At 52.6% G+C, this 25,277-nt stretch overlaps 1 protein-coding gene across 1 annotated transcript in view; it reads right to left on the bottom strand.

The window, feature by feature from the left end:
* Lbk (leucine-rich repeats and immunoglobulin-like domains protein lambik) overlaps positions 1-24,719 on the bottom strand; it is a 94,157-nt gene extending 69,438 nt beyond the window's left edge. Inside the window, exon 1 of the mRNA XM_077683441.1 lies at positions 24,224-24,719. Coding sequence (XP_077539567.1) covers positions 24,224-24,417 — 194 coding nt within the window. The 5' untranslated portion in view covers positions 24,418-24,719. The remainder of the gene's footprint in view (positions 1-24,223) is intronic.
* Between the last annotated feature and the right edge of the window lie 558 nt (positions 24,720-25,277).

The raw sequence follows: 25,277 nt of genomic DNA on the forward strand, positions 1-25,277 counted from the left end.
GCGTTGTAACGCAAAAGAAAGTTTTATTTTACTTTAAAGCTGACTGATTGATTGAATAAGCGTTTATTGAGAAAAAGTCAACGAGAAATGCCGATGTGGGAAAGGGTCACCGGGTTACACCGGATATAAACAAATGCAAAAGTAACAGTCCCGTTTTGAAGCCGCCTGAAGCGAATACGTTGCTGCTGGTGGTGCGGATAAATCATTTTTCCCACACTGCCTCGCGCGCATTGCAGTTTTGCGAGAGGGAGCAGAGATCCTGCACAGTCCGCCCAGCCCATTACTTTACACACGCAGATTGCGCGGACGACGACCGACGCAGTGCGGCCGTGCTCCCAATCTCACGCGCCTGCACAGCTAACCCTACGCAAATCCTCTATAAAGTCCCTCCCCTCCACCATAGCCACGCTCGTCAGGCAGGCCGCCGCCACAACCCGATCTGCCCACGGAGTACACGCATTCGTATTCCGGACCGCTCGCGCCGTGGGCGCGCTGATGACCGACCTCGCTCGAGATCTGGCAGGGAAGAAAAAAAAAACAGAGAAACGGCGTTACGTGCACGACGTTCTATAATGTGGGCTGCTCTCGCAGAGTCGCTGCCGGAAACCCCCGCCGTGCCCTCAAGCACACCGACGTCCCTTTCGGTCGCCGACTCCCGAGGTGCTTAAATCGGTACGCAGATAATCCTGCGCGCGCGCCTTTACCTAAAAAGAAAATATATATATATATATCCTACGCTTAGGCTTAACGTTACGTAACCTTCAAATGTAGACTTTACGACGCGCCTAGCAACGCCATGCTCATTACACGTCGAGCTGGTTCACCACATCAGACGTCGGAGCATGACGTTATGCGTAACGCCGGACAGTCGCGCGCCCGCGTCTCATGAACTTGAAAATACAAGAGGCTGCATGAAATAGGCAGGCTTCCCGAATTTTCCGCGAAACCGTATAGTGTAAGCCGTATAGTGTAAAAAAACGTATAGTGTAAAAAACCGTATAGTGTAAACCCGTATAGTGCAAAAAAAAAAAACTATATTCGTCCCGCTGCTGGTCTCGACTGTTGACGTCAGTATTACACGAGAAATCGGACATTTCGAAAGCAACCTACGTGGGCTGGCTACGTTATCCAAGAGGTGTGCGCGCGTCTAGAAAAATGGGAAGTGCCGTAACGCGACCGCGGCGTACCGAAGAAGGCCGCGAGCAGCCGGCCTAACGACGGGCGACGACGCGGGCGCGCGCGCAGGCGGCGGCAGCAGCGCAACGCTCGTCGCGCTTGCCCGCGCCGGCCCCTCCTCCTCTCCCCAGCTGGATGCCGCCGCCGACGCTAGACTGTATGGCGACGCAGCAGCGCGTTTCTCCCGCCGCTGCCGCCGACGCCCGCTCGCAGCGGAGGCACGCGCACAGCTGCGCTTTGGCGAGGGGGCGCTCCCGTCGACTCCTTCGGAAAGCCCCGCCGAGGACGTCTACTCCACCCCGCTTCAGCGGAGTTTGAAATAACACGCACATAGCATCCCCCCCCCTCCTTCCCCCCTTCCCCCCCAATCGACATCGTAATTGACGCTATACACGCTGTAAGCGCACAGTCGGCCACGAAATTTGTGCGGGACGCGGTTTTAGCGATCAAAATTACATTTGCTCACCCGCCCGACTACCAAACGCCTCCTAGGCGTGTTTGAAGACGGTGATCTCGCGCGCAAAACATGCAATAACAAGCCACGGAATGTGCCGCCAGGCGACGAAGTCGCCCCAGAAGGGTCATGCTGCCGTTCTGTTTAACATACATTCGAAGCTGTAGAATGTTATCGCACGTCACGTGGTTGTCCACCCCGTTCGTTCATTGCATCATAATCATCATCACCGCCATCATCCGTTACTTCGCTGAAGGCCTCTCCCATTGATTTCCACCCCTTCTTATCCTGCGCTGTCCGAATCCGTCCTTTGTCACCGAATTTCCCTCGAGTTATCGGTCGTACTTTATTTATGGTCTCGCCATCTCGGTAGCCCTTCCGTTGCCCTAATGGTCCAGCGGTTTGTCAGTTCGCGGCATTACACACCCACATAGAACGTTCTGCTTCTTCGAATCGCAACTTTATTCCGCAATCGCGCGTAGGAACCATAACAAATAAAAACAAAAAGAAACGCAAGACCATATTTGAATGGGCGCATCCTGCCCTCGCGCTAAGGTTGGGTGCCTTTAAACGCCATCCGCGCACAGCTTAATATGCGCGCGCTCTTCTCTCGCCCACAACACTTCTCTCTGGGGGTTTCATATTCGGGGCACGTGTTTGTTTTCAGATCACGCCGATCAAGCCAAGTGGCCCAGCGCTCCCGTCGCCGGTGGAAAAACAAAATCGCCAGGGAAGAAGAAGCCGCGTGCGTGCGTAGCGGGGAGCGGAAGGAGAAGATGAGGCGGCGGCCCGGGTTATTTTCGAGCGCCGAAGACCTTGGGTGCGCTTATTTCGGCCCCCGCCGGTGTATTCCGGGAAGACGAGAAAACGGCCGTCCGTCTTTTGCGCGCTCCCGAGAGGAGCGTACGTACACACGCGCGCGTCCTCTCGGGTTCGCAAACCCGGAAAACATGCCTCGACTCGTGCCCCGAACCGGGCACACTTGCGCGGTTTTAACCTCCCGGGAGACGACGGACGGAAGAAGTGATGGAGGGGGCGCAAAGGCGGCGACGCGCACAACTTCCGCTGCGGCCCGACATGACAGCGGTGAGGTTGCTTGAAAGCGCGGCGGGACCTCGTCATGTCTAACTCTATCGAACGACTATTTCGAAGGGTGTCGACTGAATTACCCTGGTATTTGCGTACAGTAAATCCACGTTATAACGACGGTCTCGAGCAGAAAGACTTGGTTCGTTGTAAACGACCCTTCATCAAAAACGGGTACAATTTGCTCTCAGTGCAACTCCGGTGGGAACCGTACAACACTTTGCATACAGCGAGATTTCGAATAAAGCAACATCCTTGTGTCCAGGGTTTACTGTACCAACCGGGGATTGGTCTCTCTCTCTCTCTCTCTCTCTCTCTCTCTCTCTCTCTCTCTCTCTCTCTCTCTCTCTCTCTCTCTCTCTCTCTCTCTCTCTCTCTCTCTCTCTCTCTCTCTCTCTCTCTCTCTCTCTCTCTCTCTCTCTCTCAGTACTAAAACAGACAACGAAGAGTGCAGGTAAGAGCAAGGTACAACCGCAGTGACAGCGGCCACCGCATCGGGCAGTCGCCTTGAAATAACCAACCGGCCGGCGGGTCGGGAACGAATCACTGGGTGATGATGTCAGATAGCGAATTGGTCGAAGTCCCTCAACCGGGGTAATCTAACGATATTCCTCTCGAGAGCCCCGCATTTGACTTGACACAAACGCTCAATACGGTGCACCATACACAATGCCTTGTAAAGTTCGAAACAAGCTTGCAAGATGCAAGGCCACTGTTTTTAAAAAAGCACGGACGAAAGAGCTTCCGTTCAAAAAACACCGAAGAAAACGGAAAACCAACGGGTCTGTTTTCCACTGCGCAACAACCGCTTGGTTGTTGTTTCTTTTGCCCCCTTCTTGGTTTCGCCACCACAGAATTTCTGCGCTATCGCTCGCGCCATTATCTCGAGCTCGTCGCGATGTTGTCAAGCTCGCGCTGCCAATTGTTCTCTCGAGAGCGCATTATCCGCGGACGGTCCCCTCGGCCTCCCGCGCAGCGCGCAGAGTCAACTCCTCCTCTTGTATCCTTTGTTTCTATACACACAACCCTCGTCTGGCAACACTCGGAGGACGCAAAGGGCATGCCCGACGACAGCACCGGCTGCACGCCAAACCACGGACGAGCCAATCCCAGGGCGCCCCGGGACACGGAAGACGCAGCGGGTCCGTTGCCGGCACCGCCTGGAGATCCAGGCCCGGGAAAGCTTAGTATAACCTTTACCTCCCTGGCTGCCCCGCAAATGTCACTACTGACAACTCTATCGTTTCAGCCAGCTCTAGCAACTGATACGAACCCCCTCCCCTAGAAACCTACGCAGCGCAGAGGCCTTCAGTTGTGTTCAGGATGGGGGAAGGGGGTGTCACCTTAGCTACCACGGCCTCCGCTCTCCCACGCTCTCCGATGAAGGTAAGAGAAAGGTCAAGAGGTGTGAAGAAAGGTGCGCGCGCGTGATTATGTTCGCCGCTGCGAGGTTTAAATATGTCCGTCCCACTCCCTCCGTGTCGCCCTGGAACGATGTGTCAGCGGTGGTATTTCGAGAAGAGTAACGAGCTCATCTGGTGCGCGCGACTTCGCACGGTTGCCCAACCCCCTTCCCCACCCGTTGCGAAGCAAGCAAAGGACTACAAAAAAAGCAAAAAAAAAAAAAAAAAACACGGTCTTCCTGCCAAGCGCGCTTGTCGAAGGTGAAGAAGACCAAATGCGCCGCCACGCAAACGCGACATCTCTTTCAGCGCCCCCCTCTTCGAAGCAGCTCTATATTTCCAAAGGCCTGTCGCGCGGAGCGTGGCCTCCATTGCCGAGTGTGTGCGGCAGCGGATGGACTCCATTTTTCCTCCGCCACTTCGCTCCCAAATGATTTCTCCAGAGTGGACCCAATCGAAAACGAAGCCCGGTCATTTTGCGCGGAGACGGAACGGGACACACGAAGACGCACTGATTACCCGAAGCGAAGAAAATGGGCTCCGTTATAGATCGCACGCACGTTTACGTGGTACTGGAGAGAATCGCCGAGCCGACGGCGCCAGAAGCGTCATCAGCGACGGCCAATAATCCGATATCGTCTCCCTGATCTTCGCTATTATACGAACGCCAGCGGACGAGAAGTTGCCGCTGGTCGTTACACGCCGAGAACGACAGATGGCATGCCCGGGAGAATCACTGATCCGTCCGCATTTTGTCTCGCTCGATATCGGAGAGGACAGACTGACCGACTTGCTGCATCCGACGCTCACTTCGGCGTGATTTCGCTACGCAGACACGTCAGGTCGATTCGTTTTATTGACCGTACAACCTCATCGCGCGTCCACTCAGCAAGGGCGCATTGTTATACAGGGCAGCGGTAGCAATTAAGTGTATATTGAACACGATCCCCTGGAATGGCACCATCAACAGGATGGAGTAGTCGTAAGCGAACGCTGCCGTGCGCTTGCTCACGTAGTCACAATATTATATTAGACAGCATTTTTTCTTGTGCTCTTCTAAACAAACAGGGGGCCTCAAATAACAAGCCCGATGTTTCCGCTGGCATACGTACGCTCCAACGTACGAAATGAACTTCCATCGAGGATGGATTGGTGGGCTAGTTGGTGTAGCATCATAAAGGGTAAACAGCGCACAAAGACGACGACACGACACTCAAGGAAGAGAAGACAGGACAAGCGCTTGTCCTGTCTTCTCTTCCTTGTGTGTCGTCGTCTTTGTGCGCTGCTAACCCTTTAAGAACTTCCATCGGTTACAATGTCGGTTTACACGGAAAGGCCGCCGTTTACAGTTTTCTCGCTGGCCAGCGGCGTCAGCAGAGTGGACTGTCTGCCACGTAGCGACGAACTCCGCGCTGAAACCGAAGCTTTATTTCCCAACATGACCACGTGAACTAAAGTAGACAAAAATAATTAAAAGGAAAACACCCCGGTGGCGTATACAGCAGCTTCTAATCAAACTTACAAAAGAACGCACACGAGAGACTACGAAATGAAATGCCAGGAATAACGCATACAAAGGGGACGCGGGGCGACAGAAGACCCCGCTCCCCACTACTCGTTCACTGTTCTTCACTGTCTGCGTTTCACGCAGCGCTCCCAGCTGCTTCGCTCCCAGGCAAAAGAGGAGGATGACGAACAAGAGGAGGCCAAGCGCTTCGTGCTCCCCCAGTTTCATGCACGTGCGGCGGGCAGTTTCCCGAGGGCAGTTAACGCCGCGAAAGCCGGCCAGAAGCGTAAACGCGTTTTCCCCCACCCTCCGCCTTCACTCCGCTTTTGTCTCTTATTTCCCTATGTCTGTGTCCTCCCTGCTTCCTCCCTCTGTCGCGAACTCACAACACCCACAAAAGCAAAGCACCAGCAACGAGCCCCCCTCTCTCTCTCTCTCTCTCTCTCTCTCTCTCTCTCTCTCTCTCTCTCTCTCTCTCTCTCTCTCTCTCTCTCTCTCTCTCTCTCTCTCTCTCTCTCTCTCTCTCTCTCTCTCTCTCTCTCTCTCTCTCTCTCTCCTCCTCCACTAGAGCGAACTTCTCCTTTTTAGTTCCTTCTCTGCCGTTCCAACGCCGCCGACAAAACGAGACGGGGGCTGTTTTTCGGCGGAGAACCGCTCGGAGCTTCCCCACCCCCCTATTTTTCACATTTCGGGGGTTCCGGCCGACAAAAAAGACCGTGAGGCGGGGAAAACTCGCTCTAACTGCCGCCTCGGAGCCCGCATTACGGCGCGTCGGTTTTGTTCGCTTCGCCCAGGCGGCCGACCGACCGGCCCGCTCGCTACCACAACCACCACTCTCTCCCCCTCTCCCCGATTCACGTTGTTACCCAGCCCCGGCGCCTGCTTTGACCTCTCCTCCGCTGTTATTCTCCTACTACCACGGCGACCGATATTTTGTAGCAGCAGCAGCAGCAGCGCCAGAGGGGGAGCGCGATTAAATGACGGCACGCTTCACGACACCGGCGCCGGTCAAGTGTATAGCCGCGAAAATGGGACGAAGCGTTTATTAGTGGCCGCAGAAATACTGCACGCAGGAAGTGGCGTCGCTCTCGGGCGACCTTGTTGTCCTCTCTTTCTTCCTGCTTTCCCTGCCCCGATGATTGCTACAGTTTACCAGTGTTTTTTTTTTTTAATCTACGCTGAGCATATTTTGGCCACTTCCCCTGAGAAATCTTCCCTCCGTCCGTAACACGCTGCGCTCTATAGGTGTAAATGGGTCATACGAGGTCCTGCGGCCATCAAGGCAGCGGTGTACGTGCGGAGATGAGCGCCTGGGAAGAATGATTACGTACTACTTCACAATTCCAACACACGGGTTTCTACAAACTAACCATAACAATCCATAACAACGCTACCGCTTGCGCGGGAGGTACTGCGGAATATACCACCAGTGACGTGGTCCACGTCAAAACGGCGGTTATATAGTGCCCACGCCCCACCGTTCGCCGGTTTTGGGCGCACAGCCGTGGTTTACGCTAGTTTACGCCCACGTATCACCAGCTCCGGTTATAACGCACAGTTCGCGCGTAGCCTCCAAGTTCGTCATCTCGACTACGCCTAAAATGAAGTGTTAACAGAAACATCGTGCTATAAAACCAGCAAGAGCGATTTCCCGCGTATGCACAGCGACAACACGTTATACCGAGGCGCTCGCTGATGATATCGAAAGAAGATCTCGTACAATCCCATTTTCCGCTTTCCGAATGACGCATCGACGGAAAGAACACGGACGGGCTTAAAAGGCAAAGCGTGTCTATGCAAAACGCGTCCCACAATAAAAGCCAATGGGTTTTCTCGCATCGCGTGTTGCACCGCTCGAAGCACGCCCCAAGCGACCGAAAAGCCCAAGGCCACGACAAGGCGAACACGTGCAGAGAGAAAGAGAGAGAGAGATAAGGAGAAATCGGCACACCACAGATTGTACAGCGCACTGCTAGCGGCGCACGGCAAACTAGAGCAGCGTATACAGCGAAGAAGGGCGCGCGACAGGTATACCCTATCTATGAGCAGCGCGGTCCTTGAGAGCGGAGTAGGAAGACGTGGCAAAGGGTGCTTCTTCCGGCTTGATACGCCACCCCTAACCGCTCACGCCGGCTGCGCCATTCGCTATACGCCTTGTTAGCTCCCGATAGCAGCCGAAAGCTGTCTGCAGTGTCTACAAAGGCGAGATACTATGTACGCAACGCATACGCAAGACTGCAGCCTTGTTTACACTCGCCTCGTCTGCGCAGGAAGTTGGCCAATCTCTCAGCAAGTGATCCCGACGTACACTCTCCTGTACGGGGTAACCTCTCGGCTGGGAGCGAACGGTGCACGCAAGAAAGATGAGCTAGGATGGGGGCGAAATGCGAAACTACCTCGTCTGTAGACTAAACTAGCTTGTAATTTAACGACGTGCTCGTTAGCTTATCGTGCATGGGAGACAGGCGACCAAGAAGAGCGTTGCACGTCCTTAGATGGCCTTCGCCTCACAGCGATAGATGAAGCGCACCAGACAACAGAAAAGACGACATTAAGCCTTTCAATGCAAGTGTAGAAACTACAGAACACAGTGCTTACAACAAAGAAAGGAAATTTCTCGCGCTGCGTCTCTTAGTCTCATCAATGAATGTTTGTATTTCGAAACCCTTGCCACCCAACCTCATTTTCATTACACAGGATACACATGCGGTTAGCAATAACCACCGAGGGCCACGCCAGCTAAGCTACTTGCTGCATTTAGGAAGTTCGTGCTGGTATATGTGGAGAGAGAGATGATGGGGAGGAGGAGGTAGGGAGTCTCACATAAGACACAGCCCGTCAGAAAAGCACCCATATAAGGGACGTTACTAAACATTTGGAAGACGAAGCAAAATGCCTACACACGGGGCGAGGTGCATGGCGGGTACTTCGTGCTATGAATACACGTCTCCGTTTCCAAGGAAATTAGGAGTGTCGCGTTGAGAAGGCCACTATAGGCAAGAAAAGGGAAGGGCGAACTTTAGACAAAACAGATATTTCACGCAGATGCCTATCACACACCGCTTGAAACGCGATAACACCGTCGTCCCGAGCGCCAAATGCCCTCGGGCGACGGATGCGGTTACTAGGGTTCGGCTACAGCCAATGAGACCGCCGCACTTGCATAAGTGGACAATAAAAATCGCCTAATCCCGCGGGTACGCCTCGTGGTAAGCATCCGGGAGAGACAAGCAATCTACACGTATAAATCGCAAACGTTGGCGGGAAAAGGAAAACAACGAGATGAAAAAATTACCCCGCGTGATTTGGATATACACTCAGCTCCGTTCGTATACGCAGCGCCTGGAAAACGCCACCGATGATATCACAGTTCCCGTCGGGTTCCCGGGAGTAGAATGTGCGCGCTACTGGGTGAAAAAAACAATTGAAAGGGGTAGGGGGCGCCGGAAGACCTGGGCAATTCCTTTTCGTATAAACGGCGCGAGGCTTATGAGAAGTAAATAACAAAGATACAGAAACTCACAAGCGCGCATTTTCGGATAAATGCGCAAACCAAGGCTTCTTTAAAGTAGGCTTTACTCGGAACCTGTTTTTAGGGACAATATAGGCGCTCTTGAATAAATATATGAAGGCCTTATATATGGTGTTTATTAAATATCTTTCATAGGACCCCATTTATATCTACAACGCGCTATACACAGATTCTTTTCAAGTCGGCTCCACTACTAAGCACGAATGCATTGCTAGAAAGACGTTTCCACGGGCAATATAAGGGAGATCTTGTATGAAAACATGGAGGCCAAAGGGCCTTTCATTAACAGCATCTTTTTATGTGGCGTAAGCGCTACACAACAAGCGTTACACACTGCTTTCCTCGTCGAGTCCACATAGAAATGAATGCCTACAGCAACTAAAGCGGAATGTCATTTGTACGCGACCACAGTACCAAGAGAGAGCCCAACTTATTTCAGGAACACCTAACCCTACATATATCTGCCCACATGGAGTGGACGAATCACGCACGACGGAGCTCTTTTAATTCCTTCCAGGTGCACACGTAGAAACGCTTGCCAGTCTTTTAATTTCCTCCCCTTTCGTCTCTTCTCGCAGCGTTTACCAGCCACCTGAACGGCGCGGGCATTTCAGCCGCAGCTATGCAAGGATGTACACGTCATCCAATTCAGCCGCCACGCGGCACGCATTCACAGCGTCGACCAGGAACTTCCGCGTCGCGAACTTGTTGCCGCAAAGCTGGAAACCTTGGCGAGAGTTTCATCTCCTTCCTCCACTTTGAATCTGCGCGCTCAAGACGATTTTTTTTTTGGTTCCTTCGCATCTTACGCTTGACATTTCAAAGACTCTTCATTCAGAGAGGCAAATAAATGACGTACAAAGAACGCTGTATAACGTATGCGTCGCGTAGAGACGACGTGCGAAGAATGCACGTAGGAAGGGAGGCGGTCCGAGTAAGCGCGAAAGATAAGTGAAATGAAAGCGCGCCACCGAGAGGAAAGAGCTCCTCCGTCAGGCGCGACGCCAAAAGGTTATCGCGCTGCAAGGCTTCCTCTCCGGGAAGGGTCAAGGAAACGCACCTCATTTGCTGAGCGGCGCCGCGGGAAATATCAACACAATTCAAACCCGGCTGCCAAACGCGGGGACAACCACAGCCATTCGACGCCGTCTTGGCGTACCTCCTGACATACCTGATAAGCGCCAGCGGTCGTTCGCTTTTAATTATCGAAACACGCGACGCCATCGTCAACCACAACTCGCTAGTATGCGAGCGCAGCGTATAATATAAAGGCGGGAGACGAACCAACGACCAGATTCCCAATGCCGGGAAGGGTCGAGTAAAAACGACGATGATATACCATACGGCGAGGTGAGCGGAGTCTTTTTTACTTGCTTGTTTTCGCTTGGTGCGCCCATTAGTAACGCACGCGCGTACGCTCTCGCCTGTCCGATCGCCTCATCGGCGAAAGAGAAGAAATGCGGAAACCGGAGGCCGGGCGGTCGGTTGGACACCTGCCATGGCCGTTACGACACGTATTTCCCCTTACGAGAAAAACGCGTGACGCGAGCTCATTAGCGCTGCGTGCCGCCGCAATTGGCAAGGAGAGGTGAAGGGAAACATACAGGAGAGATGAGAGAGATAACTAACGAGAGAGAGGGGGGGGGGGGGGGCAGCTGGCTTCTTACATGTTTCAAAAGTAATGAACAGAAAGATAACTACAAAACTGTAGACGCGACTAAAAAGGATTGGAATGCTGGTGGGGGAAAAAGCAGAGAGGAATACAGCGTAGGACAGCTACCACCCCTAACGGACAAAATTTTATTTGAGCGTGTCGTCAATAGCAGTGCTAAAACTAAAAGAGCAGTCCAACAAATACTTTACATTCCTTTGCGCGATGACAGGCGTGATCACCGAGATATAAAGGGGATACTATTACCAATCAATCAATCAAGCATCGTGGGGAGGTCTTGAATGCAGGGCGACCAAAGAAAGGTAAGGCGGTGGTGCAAAGGACAAAGTTTCTTTTTGTTGTTGCAGGTTGCTGGGCGTTAGCCTAAAGTTAGGAGTTGGGTAGCGACGCCGTAACTGCGAACGCGTACACGAAACCACTTCGCAGCGGCTAAATCACAACGGGCAAGTAGTGCGAACAATACACTCCAGTACACACCTTTCGCGGGGCACGCAGTCAAGGTGCCTCACTCAACAATGCGGGCGCTCCCATGACAGGTGTCTCATGCGTGCACCCCACATTATTTCGTTTCTCTAATCATATTCCGATCAACTGTCCCCAGCACCGATCACACCCCGGAGGCATGTCAGGTGGCGCGGACATTCGACCTTGGCGCTCCCAAAAAATAACGGCGACAGTTAGAAGGCGACTCCTACAGCCCTCTTTTGTGTAACCGCTCGCTCCGCGCCCGGCCGAGCGGCGTGTCGCCGATCGAGTGAGCGAGCGGCTTTGGCGACAACGAGACGCGAGTCAAACAACGGGGGAAGCAGTGGCATTCCGCGTCTCAAAACGCGCTGCTGCTACCTCGCCTCGGGCAAGGACGCGGCCTCCAGCGGGAGAGGGGGACGCCACGCCGACGGGGGAAGGGAACCGGGTCTCGGCGTGGCACGCACCAACCCACCTCTACGCGGACGTGCTTTACAAGCACGCGCCACAAGACAGCAAGCAGCCCGTAATAAACCAGCACCGAGGCGGCGGCTGCCGGCCGATCGGGATGCTGGCGTTGAGGAAGGAAAAAAAAGTAACTGCGACGGTACCGCTGAGCTACTCAGGCTAACGGTCCTAAGGTGACCTCCATGTTTAATGAAAGACGCCGCGTCCATTAGCAGCATGGAATGAAATCGCGCAGAGACCATTTTAGTTTGAATTATAGGGCAAATAAATAGACGGAAACAGCGCACATAAGACGGATGTTGGGAGCTCCTGACGGAGGCCGGTATATACGTACGGAGTACAAGCCTACAACATATGTTCGTGTCGTGTGCGTTGTTCCCAGCCATGCACAGATTCCAACATGGCCGAACCGCGGCTCTCTCACAAATGACACAAATGAAGTGGGCGGAGTGGACGACGGATGGAACGAATGGACAAAACGGGTTAACAATTTGCTTCCTGACAGATTCGAACAGGAGGCGGAAATAGGGTGCTGCACGAAAGTGGACAAGAACGCGGACAACGGCGGCGACGACGACGGCGACTGCGTCCCACAGTGACGTCCACAGTGAACGTACATTAACGCCCACTGATAAACGATTTAAAAGCCGGGGCGCCTCTAAACGAAACGCACACTTCGAGACTCAAGAAAGCACGCAGAGCAGGGCCAATCTGCAATCACGACAGCTGCTTCCCGCCTTGCACACGTGCGCAGCTTTGCTTACCACAGCTGATAGGCTGCGTGGCTTTGTACGCAACTACAGCTACAGCGTCGGCAGTGTTATAATCCTCCTCTTATTCTTTCATCTGTGCGACCACATCACTCATGAACTGTGCTCACACAGATAAAAGAACAATGGGGAAAAAATTCGCTTAAAAAGAATAAAGTATGTAGCTGGTTGTCGCACGCACAGGCTCCATGGAAACAACCTCGCGATATTCATGTTAATGACCCAATCTAAAAGAGAACCGCGCGCCTGGACAACAAACTGCACCACGAAAACACGTCCTGGAAGTGAACGCATTCTCCAGGAACACCGCGGACCTGTCTTGTATTCGCGTATGATAAGTGTTTTCCCCGTGAGAGACGCATACGTCTCCATAGCCGAGCTCATTGCCGAAGTGACAAGCTACCTCGTTACGGACGGGGAAAAAAAAAAAAAGCGCGGTCCGTGTGAGGGAAATCATTAGCATGTCTCGTTTCTACACGCGCATGCACGCACATATGGATTCATAAATTCTGCGCGGCGGCGGCGGTGACTCGTTCTTCCCGTTCCGCTAATAACGCGGGTTCACACGCACAGTTTCCGCCGTCCTGTGCGCTCCGCTGAGAACCTCTACCGCGGACAATGCGAAAGGTCGCTATCATTGTTTCAAAAACAAATCGGTTTTTCGCCCGTAAACGAGCCACTGGAAAAAGAAAGAAAAAAAAGAAAAACGGTGCTCCAGATATCGGCATCACGCGTCGCGTATACTCAACGGGAAACATTTTTTGGCTCGGAAGAATTACCCGCTTTTAAAACCTTACTCACAGCCGTCAACAGATGAGGATCCCACAATGTTCGGCGAACCGGCATGAAATACTGTCGTGCAAGTAGTGCTCTCTTTCTCTCTCTCGTACATATATCATTATAACGAAGCCCTCGGTAAACGAACGTGACTTCGTCCTAAACAGTGCGTCGTTGTAAGCGGAGATTATTTGCTCTCAATTCACTATACAGCGGGGACAATAAAACAATTTAAATAAAGCGAAATTTCTAACAAGGCCATTTCGTTAAAACTGTCGCTTTACTGTTTACATACGGAGCATACACCACGACCTTTTTTTCTCGGGAGGAGGCACGAACAGCAGGAAACTAATCCGGGTGGCAGCCCAAATGACATGGTCGTTCTACGTACGTACGCTACCACACTGCGCCCATTGTCACCACCAGTGCACAAGGAAACCACACTCCCGCCGCTCGGTATACCTTAGTAACACGTGACAGTAGCAACCCGCTCCGGCGGCGGTCGTGACTCGAATCCCACTCCGCACGCGCGGCATAACGGAGTCCGCCTCGATTAGCGGCGTTGTTGCGCCGGCGCGCGTGCATAGTAAACAAAGAGGCCGCGGAGGAGGAGGGGGCACGCGTACTACATGTGCACGATACCAGCGACCACGGTATTTGGTGTTCCTCGTCGCATGCGCGAAGTGGGAGCCCGGAAAACTACGAGGAAGGCGTCGTCGTCGCGCGCTTCCCACGAAAGGGCAGCCAAGACACGAAAACGGAGAGAATGGAAGACGGAAACGGGGCACTCGCGACACGTAGGCGGCAACTGCCTGTACTACGCTCACGCCCTCGGCGGAATCGCGCGCGTTTTTTTCAAACGGCAACTCCGTCGAGATGCTGCTGCGCTGGGTAGCAAATAGGTCGCGCAGTACATCGAGCGCAGCGACCAGCGAAGCTGAAAAACACGATATCCTCGGGGAGTTAATCGGCCAAGCTCACACTTTGACTTTCCCACCACCTGCCGTAACAGCCCGAATTAAAGCGCCCTCATATCATAGGCCACCTAATTCGACATGCCTCCGCTCAGTGGTCGGGTGAGGCGATTTGTAAATCAAAACAGAACACAACGCCCATTGGTGAGACCGAGCGTCGCAGCCCCTACCGAGTAGCGGGCCAGGACTATCTTAAGAGAGCTATCATATTGCCACGCTTCGAGCATATACCGACTTAGCCAGCCTGTACACGCACTCAATCACCCCAGTCACCTTTCACTGAAATAGGTCAACTTATTACGGTACTACGAGAAAACATGTCCCTCCGACGAAGTTGGACGTAAATTAATGCACGAATCTCACGCAAAAAAGAAAAAAATCGCCCATCCACCGTTTCTATTCCTCGGGAAATCATGTGAAAAGCGCGCAAACTGAATGCAAAATACGCTATGTCGGTAGCACGCAGAATACGATGTAGGCAAGGCATATCTAAATGCGAGAGACGCACAAGCGTCAATGACGCTCACTCTAACGAGCATGTTCAACCATGCACGCATACCTCAAAAAAAAAAAAAAAAGAAAGAAAGTACGAAATAAAAACGCGTTTGGCGCTACAAAGCGTCACCAACGCCGCTTTCCACAATAAGCTGGCATGCGAGAGGATATCCCAAGGCTGCTGCTGCTGCCCAGCTACGCGCCTATTAAAAAGCACGCACAGGCCAGCGCTCCTGACCCGTGGGGCCAGCGGCGGTCGCGAGGAGGAGGCAACGCCCAGAAGCGGAGGCCACAAGGGCACGCGCGGATGGAGAGAGCGTTGCGCAACGGCCTTGCGCCCCCTCCCTCAACCAGGACTACTACTCAAGAACGACCTGTTGCAGCCACGGCGCCGCTGCCTCGTGTGACGCCTTCCCCGGCAGCGTAGTACAAACAACAGCACGCTATGCACTAGACCCACAGGACCCTTTTGTTCGCATTACGAACCAAGATTCAAGACCAAACGAAAAGTGAAAAAAAAAAAAAAAAAGAAGAAGAATCAGTGCCATTGGAGAACTTTCTTGTTCGCAACTCGTATTCTTTTGCCTGAATTGATCCCCGCCCCCGTTCCTAATCACCCATTCACCCTACGTCGACAACGGGTCCGCTTGTTCCATATTACAAATGCCACTACTACTACATCACCCCACCCCCTACCCCACACCCGAATATTAACCTTCTCTGCCGCTCGGCTTGATGAACTTTCCAGAGTTCACTCTTTTAGGACAGCTTGTCGCGGATAACCACGCACGGAGTGGGTCACTACGGCATACAGTAAGTACTGCTAACCCCGGTTCGGACGAAATCGCTTTGTTCGAGGTGTTTCATGGGCCCCCAATTCAGTGTACAGAGAGCACTTCTTACCCACTTATAACGGAGCGTCGCCTATAACGGAGCTCGAGGACCTCGTGATACTAAGGGTTTAATGTATGTTTGATTTCGCATGGGCAGAAGCGGTTCCCTGCGATCTTCGACGCCTACCTTTTTCGTCTCGCCATAGCCACAACAGGCCCTGCCGCTAACAGGGCTGACGTCTCAAGGTTTTCGTTAAATAGCTTCATCCCTCTTGCATCTCTCGCTCCCACGACAAAACACAGTCGTCCAGCTTAACGCGGAGCGTAAAATAAAAATGCGAGGAAGACAAAGCCAGGTCAGTAGTGAGCACTTGAGTTAACGTAATGAGGAAATTCGGGGGCAAAGAATGGACTCCAACAGCGCAAGACAGGAACGGTTGGAGGTCAACGGGAGATGCCTTCGTCATGCATTGGACCTAATTAAGATGATGATGATTATGGAACAAAACTGGAGCTGCGGATGATGAGACCACTCGGACGGCCGGCTCTGCCCCCCACCGGACCGCTACTTTCCAAAAATTCCTTTCCCGCCACTTCTTCGCATTGTTTATCCAACTCGCAAGAGTTTCCGTCCTTGAGAGAAAGAGAACCCGCGCGCACGCGCCAACGTGGTCCCAATTCAAGGCTCTCCGGCCGGCAACAATCGCAACCTCGGCGCCCGATGCTCTCTCGCGTATACATATTTACCGCGATTCCGCGAATATAACCACGCCCACCGACCGACCGTCGGGCCGCTCCGTTTCAAATCGAACAGGTTCACTCCCGCTGCACGCAGCCAGCTGGAGCAGTACTACGCGGCCCGTCGATTACTCGGCCTGTTCGCTCAACGCGCCGTGTACTTTGTGATTTTATTTTTGTTTCGACCGCAAGATTAGTGCGTGCCTCCTCTTCGGTGGGCAGCGGAGAGAGGGGGACCTTATGCAAGCGAGCAGCAGCGGCGCTTGCGCAAAGCTCGTCCGCTCGTTAAAACAGCGAGCCGCCGACTCAGCAGCGGAGGCCGGTAGACAACGCTAAGCCGGCCCCGGTGTGGCAAGAGGCCGACGCAGGTGCAAGCCGCCGATATAGCAACAGGCAGCCAGCCGACTGACTGTTGAGGAGAGCCTGGCTGCTTCGTTCGCAGTACCGGAGCGGCGACGCCGCTCGTCACGGGCAGCGCGTGTGCGTGTCATTCCCGGCGGCAGGAAACCAGTTTTGTAACGAAACGGGCCACGCGGTAACGCGAGCTGTTATATTCCTGGCACGTTACAATATATACGGGGAGCGGGCGCGGTTATTAACTACACGGCGTGGGAACTCGGCGGCACTGAGGGTTGCTGTGTACACCTGCCCGGCGGGACTTGATCGATAGGAGTAACACGGTTGTTGGGCCAAACAGCACGCCGCGAGGTTGTCTTAGCCATAAGAGGTCTAGCGACACCCTCCCCCTCCAATATATATATATATATATATATCAGCTTTGGCAAGCCTGCTGTACCCCGAAAAAAGTTTTGTAAGCCTTCGCAGGTCTCAGAGCAACGCATCCCTTCTTCTAGAATGGTGACAATGAGACGGCAAAAATGTCTTCACGGAACGGACCCAAGGCATTGAAAAGTCACCCTGTCTTAGAAGCTGAGCGCTGGTTAGGGCCCTGGACGGATCGGGCCTGTGCAGAAGGCAACGCGCAGGAACGATTTCGGCGGGAACATCCTTAAGGTGACCGTGTAGTGCTCTAACGCAAGTAAATGTAAACCACGAATAGGAAGGTTTACAAATCTAATTCCTAACACAACGGTGCAAGCTGCTTTGTTTAAATCACCGTTAGTGTTGACTGAAGACTGCACCACCACACTGCGTGCGCGTCTGCGTGTTAATTTGCCGTTATTTCGCACCTTGAACCCCCCCCCACACACACACACTATTCTTCCCCAGTGGTCCATATATAGGGTTGCAGCAATCCCCGTAGAGTTGCATTTACTACGCTGGGAGAATAACCCAGCTCCTCGCAGTAGCAACGGCGTCCCCAGCCACGTGCAACGGGAGAATAACGATGCAAGCACGTCATTAAAAAGTTAATCAAAGCTCCTTTCTTAAGGTTAAAGGCGAAGCTTTGACTGTGTCGGAATGACGCAGTCGGATGGACGTCAGCTTCACAAGGCCCAGGTTCGCCGGTTTCGACCACCGCAAGTGTTTTTCTTGAGGCGCCTGATGTGCCAGCACTTATCATCATCATTATCGTCATCGTTTCGTGAAACCAATTACGTAAAGTTAGCTTACCCGCATCGCGTTTTGGCGCGAAATCGAACGCCATCGGCGAGGCATTTAAAAAAGAAAAAAGAAAGAAACGCTGCGCTCAGTTCCCACCGCCGTCGCGAGTGACGGTGCACTTACGTTTTTTTATTTTTCTCAGAATCGTGGCGGTTGGTAATGAGACTATCACAAGACGACGCGTTTGTTCTTGGACACACACGCGCAGCTCGCGTCCACCCCGCAGTCACGATTCTGGCGCCTTTCCCTCCGCTTCTCTTGCTTTTACGCGCGACCTTCGCTCGGCAGTGCACGGGAGGCGGCGATGAAGAAGCAGAAGCAGGAGGAGGGGGTATGTGCCAGGATAAAGCTAGCTAAATAAAGCGCCGGCGCCGAGGCTGAAACAAAACGCGAGCCCTCGACCCTTCTCCGGCCGGTGCCAATAAAACGCGCGCGCCAAGACAGCAGCGACACAGTTGAGGAGGGCGACAGGGGGCCTTGGGCAACCTTGGCAAGGGCCGATTCCATCCCAGTTCCCCTCGGGCCACGACGACCGCCGTGCTGCGTACGCGGCCTTGGCAAGCACGCAGCGGTGGCACACTGTACACAACACGCGCCTGCACATCGTATATAATGCGTCGTTAATGCAAACGCGGTTCACATATAATTAGCGTAGATTAGAATAACCAAACCGGCGTGTACGCGGGAGGAGTAGCGCTTAGGGACCGTAAAGCAGCATCTCATACCAGGGAGTGAAAGACAGGGGAAGAAGTGGACTTCGACAGGACGTGTGTAATACGGACAGTTAATAACCACTGGTGGACCACCGTCAGGTAACAGAGTGGCTGCGCCGAGAGGTCGGGACTAGAAACAGGGGGAGACCAGTGGAGGGATGAAATACCACAATTTCGAGGTAAAGAATAACGGCTGAAGGAACATGGGAGATTCCTTCGTCCGGCAGAGACGTCAACGGGATGATGATGATGGTGAACCCGCCGCGGTGGCTCAGTGGTTAAGGCGCTGTGCTGCTGAGCGCGAGGACGCGAGTTTGATTCCCGGCCGTGACGGCCGCTTTTCTGATGGAGGCGAAAAGCAAAAACGGCCGTGTGTACGAGATTTCGGCGCGCGCGTTAAAGATCCCCAGGTGGTCAAAATTAATGCGGAGCCCTCCACTACGGCGCGCCTCGATTGCCCGCGTTGCGTCGGCGAGTGAAACCCTACAATCAATCAAATCAAATGATGATGATGATGCGACATGCTGACGCGTCTTGAGTGCCACTTTGCTATGTGGCAAACATGTGGCTTAAATGATGGTGATGCTTCGCGGTTTCCCCTTTGTAACGGAGTAGTGCTGCACAGTGCCGGTTATAGTAACGGCGCTGTACCCTTACCTCACCTTCAAAAAAAAAAAAAGTTCAACTTTAAAAAACGCGCGCGCAGCGCCGCATGGCGCGGGTAAGGAGAGTTGTATAGCGCAGCGACTGATGTGATTCACTCACGGCAGCCGTGTATACACGACCCAATAAGTGTAAGTAGAACGTGTACGCGATACCACTGCGGGGCCATGGTCGTCGTCTTGGGACGTCTAACTCGCCCGCAGCGCGCCACGCCTGGGGCGACCGGAGCAGGCGTAGTACGAGTGTGCAAACGCGCTACAACGGGGACACGCAGACACAGCGCCACCTGCGATGTCTCCTGACAAAGTACATAGTCTCGCACGGCGGAAAAGCCATTTAGCCGAATGGCTCTCATCTGTGAGAGTTGCACACAGAGAAAACCCGCACAGTGACGAAATAATCGGAACGGGACAATGGCTTCGTTATAAGCGAAACTTCGTTAAAAGCGATGATTTGTTTTCAGTGCACTGCAGTGAAGAGCCATGAAACCTTGAAGGAAGCGATTTCTTTATAAACAGATATTTGGATAGAAAGCAGCTCGAAGTTTGACGAATGCAGAACACAAGACAAGACAAATTTCCTGTCTTCTATAATGTCGAACCTCGCTACAACGAAGTCGGATCGGGGCACGAATTTGTTTGTTATATCCGATATTCGTTGTAACAGCAAACGTAAAAATCTACATTAACAAATCGGCAATCTGGCTCGCGAGAAGATCCTACAAACAGAAACGCATCTTTCTACGCTTCGAAGCCACTATAAACGAAGTAATGCTTACCCGTCTCCTTGTGGAATTTCAAACTAAATAGACCGGTACATGAAAACGTTAAATTACAACAGCAAAAATCGTTTCGCAAGACAGGCCTACGTTCTTATTCTTTCAATTTCTTTGGCTTTGCTTTTTTATGCTAGCTTTCCAGTTTTGAGCCACGTGCGAAACAAATATTTCTTCGTTATAGCCGATATCGCGCACGGCTCTTACGGTATCGGTTTCGTTATAAACAGAATAAGTGTCACTGAAATGAAGCGCGACCAACCAGAGTTCGTATTTAGTTGGCTATAGCCGATAATTCGCTACGCAAGTGTTCGCTATAACGAGCTTCAACTGTATTCGTTAAATCTCGAGCTGATTCCCCTCCACTCAGCCTCCGATGCTGGTTGCTTGCCTTCCTCTTTGCGGCTCAATCGATCTCATACGCTCGCTCGGCACTTCCGAAAAACGTCCCCACTTGTCAGTCTACACTCGACCAATCTCGAAACCATCTGCATAATAAGCGTCGCTCAGTCATTCGAGCTTCATGCGATGCAAGTCTTATTTAGTTCGTGGCACTGGACGTTTGAGGGTCCAACGAGAAACATCTTGTATCACCGTAATAAGGGAGTCCAACTGCAGCATTTTGAGCGAACCTCTGGTAGCCTTGGCTGGCGTTTTCACTGTAGACGATAATATATGCCCAGCAGCTATTCCTAAGTCGCCTATTGGAATTAAAACGAATTTCTAATAACTCGACTGGCCCTAACTTTTACCTGCCCAATGTAGTTTGTCACTCTATTCGCACTTTGAAATGATCTTTTAGGGTTAGAAGTCTTTCCTCTAGACCATGGGTCGGCAACCTGCGGTCCGCGGGGCAGTATTATGCGGCCCCCAGCACGTCGTCTGAACCCCCACCCTCCCCCTGTCACTTTCTATATGAAGGCCGAGACGCCAGCTTTGACCTCAAATGGGAATACACGGGAGACAAGAACAGAGTTGATCGCTTCCAGTTGGCACTGTACCCCATCTTCCCACTTTGCAAGACAATTATAGTGAAATATTATTGTCAATTCAATGAATTTCTTCTCTGCGCCTGCAACCCCCCCCCCCCCCCCCCCTCCAGTCCGGACCTCCACCACCAAAGGTTGCAAACTCCTGCTCTAGACAGTAGAACCACTCCATTACACCATCCATACATTGTCACAAAAAGTCTTGTACCCCCGGAAGCCCAGCTCCAATGAAAAGAGGGCACAACAAATACAAACGAAAAAAAATGTGACGGAAGTACAGACTGTTTGTTCGAAGTACGCGGTCATTCGATATATCCGAGTTCGATATATCCGGACATCGTACGGCATCGCTGCGAACAGCGGCGAAAAAAAAGAAAAAGAATAAACAATAAACAGACCAGCGTGTATCGCTATAGCAGCGGGACAAAAACGGAAATCTTGGAAGCGGCTCTATTTTGGAGAGATGCCCGGGCAGCCCGCCGCGTTTTAAGGGCTTTCTTCACTGAGCCGAGCGACCCACTGCACCGACGCTTTCATTTACTTCTTTTTTTTTTTATTCTTTTTGCAGCTAAACGGAATACGCCAGCTGCGCATTTATATACACGCCTGTATTTCATTTTCCCTCACCAGGGTAGCAGTTTCTCATTTTCGCTTGGCCGCAACTGGATGTCATATTTCATGTGCGCTTGCCCGCTAATAAGCAGCCCAGAAAGACGATAAAAAAAAATGTGAGGGGAGCTCGTAAAGCAAAAGACAAAAAGAAGCAAGGAATGCGTCGAGGCTCTTAAACGTGAGTCATACGCGGCAGGATTACACTACCTCGTCACATGAGGTTTTAACTATATAAGCTCGAAGCACAAACGCCTTGAAAAAGCAGCAGGAAAGAAGGTAGTGGGGGAGGAGATTTATGAATAGTTCCAGCTCTCCATAGAAGAGCCGTTAAATGGGAACTTCGCAGCAAGCTTAAAACCACGTTCGCGAAGATCGTTGCCACAGAAGCTGAATTACGCAGCAGTGACAAACAGTTGGCTTCTTTAGAGCTGCTCAACCTTCGAGGAGGAGATAAAATCAAGCGTAGCGGTGGTTTTACACGAGAGAAACTAGCACTGGAAATGTAGGACGTCGCTTCGCTAAGTTCCCATGGCATGCCACGGATTGCGGACTGCGTGGCATTTCAAGCTGGACATCAGGCGACGTCTCCCGTCAACCAAACGTCAAACTTCGGATGTGGCAGCTGTCGTACGGACGAAACGATATCGGTTGTCTCGAAACATGGAGCTCAATACTTTCATTTTTCCGTATTTTTTGCTGGGACAGCTAATGAGACACGTAGGTGTCACATGAAAATAACTACAAGCACGACAAAAATTTCATTTCAGTGAAGCGAATTCTTTAGTTTGCTTCTATTTTACCCCTGACAGTTGACTATCCACGAACGGTACAGCTTAATTTGATGCGAACTCATCATGTTAGGAATAACATCGGTGACATTCGACATTCCCCCGATGACCCCGCATTAGAAGCAAGCAGCGAAGGGAGTTATCAGAGCCCTGAATCCGCTGAAACGCGTAAAACAAACGAACAAAAACAATAACGCAGTTCGTCCGAGTTTCGACAGAATACTTGCTCGGAATGTTGCGTAACTCCACCAAATTTGCGTCCGGATCTTTGTTTCTCTACACCGAAACCGAACGCAAGCTCGGCTGGAACGTCAAAAAGCGCCGATGCGAGGCTTTTATTACGCATTCACTGCACGGCCGCCTGAGTTGCGCGAACGGAAATGAAACTCAGAAATCTATTACATGACACAAGCTCCGAGCTTTGCGGCCGACAGACAGATTGAACGCGAACAGACAGTAAAAAACAAATATCCACGAAGTAAAAAGACACACACACACCAACCGGCTCGCAGCAGCCAAGGCTTATAAAATGTCAACGGTTAATGAAACCGACTAGGTAACCTGCGCATAAAGTACATGCACGCATGCAAGGCTAAAAAAAAAAACGACAGCAAAGGGGAAAAATCCGCCATACATAAACTACAAATTGGTTAGACATGTGGCAACTAAAGGGTAGACCGCAGCACTGCTGCGAACATATTGTTCTAACGGAAACACCCCCCCCCCCCCTCCCGCCGCCCCCTTTCTCAAAACTCGTAAAGAGCGCGAATCAAGGTTACAATAAGCTACGCATCGCAGACTGCGTTGCGCCGGCATCGCGCGCTTCAGTGAACACCTGTGCGAGTTTCGCTTTTGCTTTTTTCCATTGTTGGCCCGACTGACTCCTCGACGAACGCTGCGCCAAGTGACGGCTGCTGCGCAGAGCGCTTTAAACACGTGGTGAATTCACCTCGAACGGCGCGAAAAGTATTTCCCGATCAGTTGCCCAACGCTACTCAGCAAAGGAAGTACTCAGTAGGAGGTAGATCGCCCGATTACAACCACACCACGCCAAGAAACACGCTGGAATGTCACAAGCTCTGCTTCGCGTTTGCAGTTGTAAAACGACGTTAGCATTTTTCATGACAGGCTCACAAACGTGATCACGCTACGAACTTGGCTCGTCACCTTTGCCCCTAATTGCTTGCGCTAACGGGACCGGCCTAAACTGTTTTGAGAACCTAGACATGGGCGGACGGTGTGGGTGATATACCTCCAGCACGAGTAGCGCGCGATACACGGCGCAGGGTGCGAGGTGCTGAAAAATCAGGAAAAGAATGCGGCCTCGAAGAGCTAATTACTCGCAAAAGCTATCGCCGGAGCCCGTCGGAGAGAGCCGTTAGGCTTAACGAAGGACGCCGCCAGCAGCTTCCGAGAACCGCCGGACGCGCTCGGCTGCCCTTTCGTGTTGACGCAATCGCTTAGCCAAGATACATATTCATCCGTATAAGAGTTGCGAACCACGTATGCGTGACACATTAGTCGGCGCAATATCGCTAACTGATTCCCGCGACAGCGACGAGTTACAACTGCACAGAATAGGATCCACGCACGGGACCGTGCAATCTATTACGCTGACGTTTACGACGAAGAGAACAATAGCTTCTCCCGAACGGCGTCCGCAATTGGTAAATACGTAACAAGGGGGCGAACTGATCGCACGTGCAGCGGCCGGATGCGCGGCGAAGGAACGCAAAAAGCGAAACAATTTGTCGCCGCGGTACTCACAGAATCTCAACCCACGAAGGTAAATCCCTGGGTATTTCGGTCAATCCGCGCCGTTTGCAGTCGAAGATGGGACCGAGGCACGAACACTTGGACGGGCAGTACATCTTCTGCCCGTCCGCGGGCGCCGAAAGCGTCAGGAAAAGCACGAACTGCGTCCAAACAACGACCCAGACCCAATGGGAGAAGGTCGCCATGTTGGCGGAGCGGGCTCGGCCGCCGTGGCCGAAGAAGCTTGCGCAGAGGCCGAGCTTCTCCGCGCGCCAGAGAGCCCGCCGACCGGGTCACCGATCGCACAGTCTTTGCTGCGTCGACATCGCGCTGGTATCACATCAGTCGCCGTCGCTCACTGCCGCTGCCCGGCGCCGGAGACATCGCGGTGCCGAGCGCACTACCGTTTACAAACACACGGCCGTCACTGCTGCCTCGCTCGTCCGCTGCCGCGGGCTGCTTGAGCGAGCGATTCCGACTTTTTGTGCGTTTTGCACGCCTTGCGGGATGCGGACGAATCTTACGCCCATACACAAGCGCTCAAACGCAGCTACGCGCTCCGGTTGGCTGAGAGGGGACCACGTGACGCGCGCTTGTTGTCGCTTCCACCAGAGGACGCGAGTTGACGGGACCCTCTTTCTCGGGCCTCCTTTCCCGCCTTCTTTCTCGCGCGTTTGCCGGACTGCTTCGCTTCGCTCCTTCGCTCGCGCAGCCTGCTTGCCTCCCTGACTGCCTGGCCGCGCCCAGGCTTTTGCGTAGGCATAAAGGAGCTACGCGACGGGAGAGCGCGGTGTTCGGCGGGAACAACAAAACGAAGCTTCGGAACAGGCCGGTCGCGCGGTGGCACATGCGTTTGCGCCCTCCGCAGCTGGGATCTAAAGTTGGGGCCGGTTCCTCGCACATAGTTCTGTCGGCTTCTCGCTTCTCTACCACGCCTCAAAAGAACCGTCTTCGTTCTTGTTAGCGGGGCCCCATTTTGGTCTTTCCTAGTCCATAGGCAAGCGGCTTTTCTGCGGTGCTAACGTTTTTTGATACACGAAATTTGCGCGGACTACTTGTACTCGCA

The sequence above is a fragment of the Haemaphysalis longicornis genome, unplaced genomic scaffold (assembly GCF_048455015.1).
Source record: "Haemaphysalis longicornis isolate Haplotype H1 unplaced genomic scaffold, Haemaphysalis longicornis Haplotype H1 scaffold_9, whole genome shotgun sequence".
NCBI lineage: Eukaryota > Metazoa > Arthropoda > Arachnida > Ixodida > Ixodidae > Haemaphysalis > Haemaphysalis longicornis.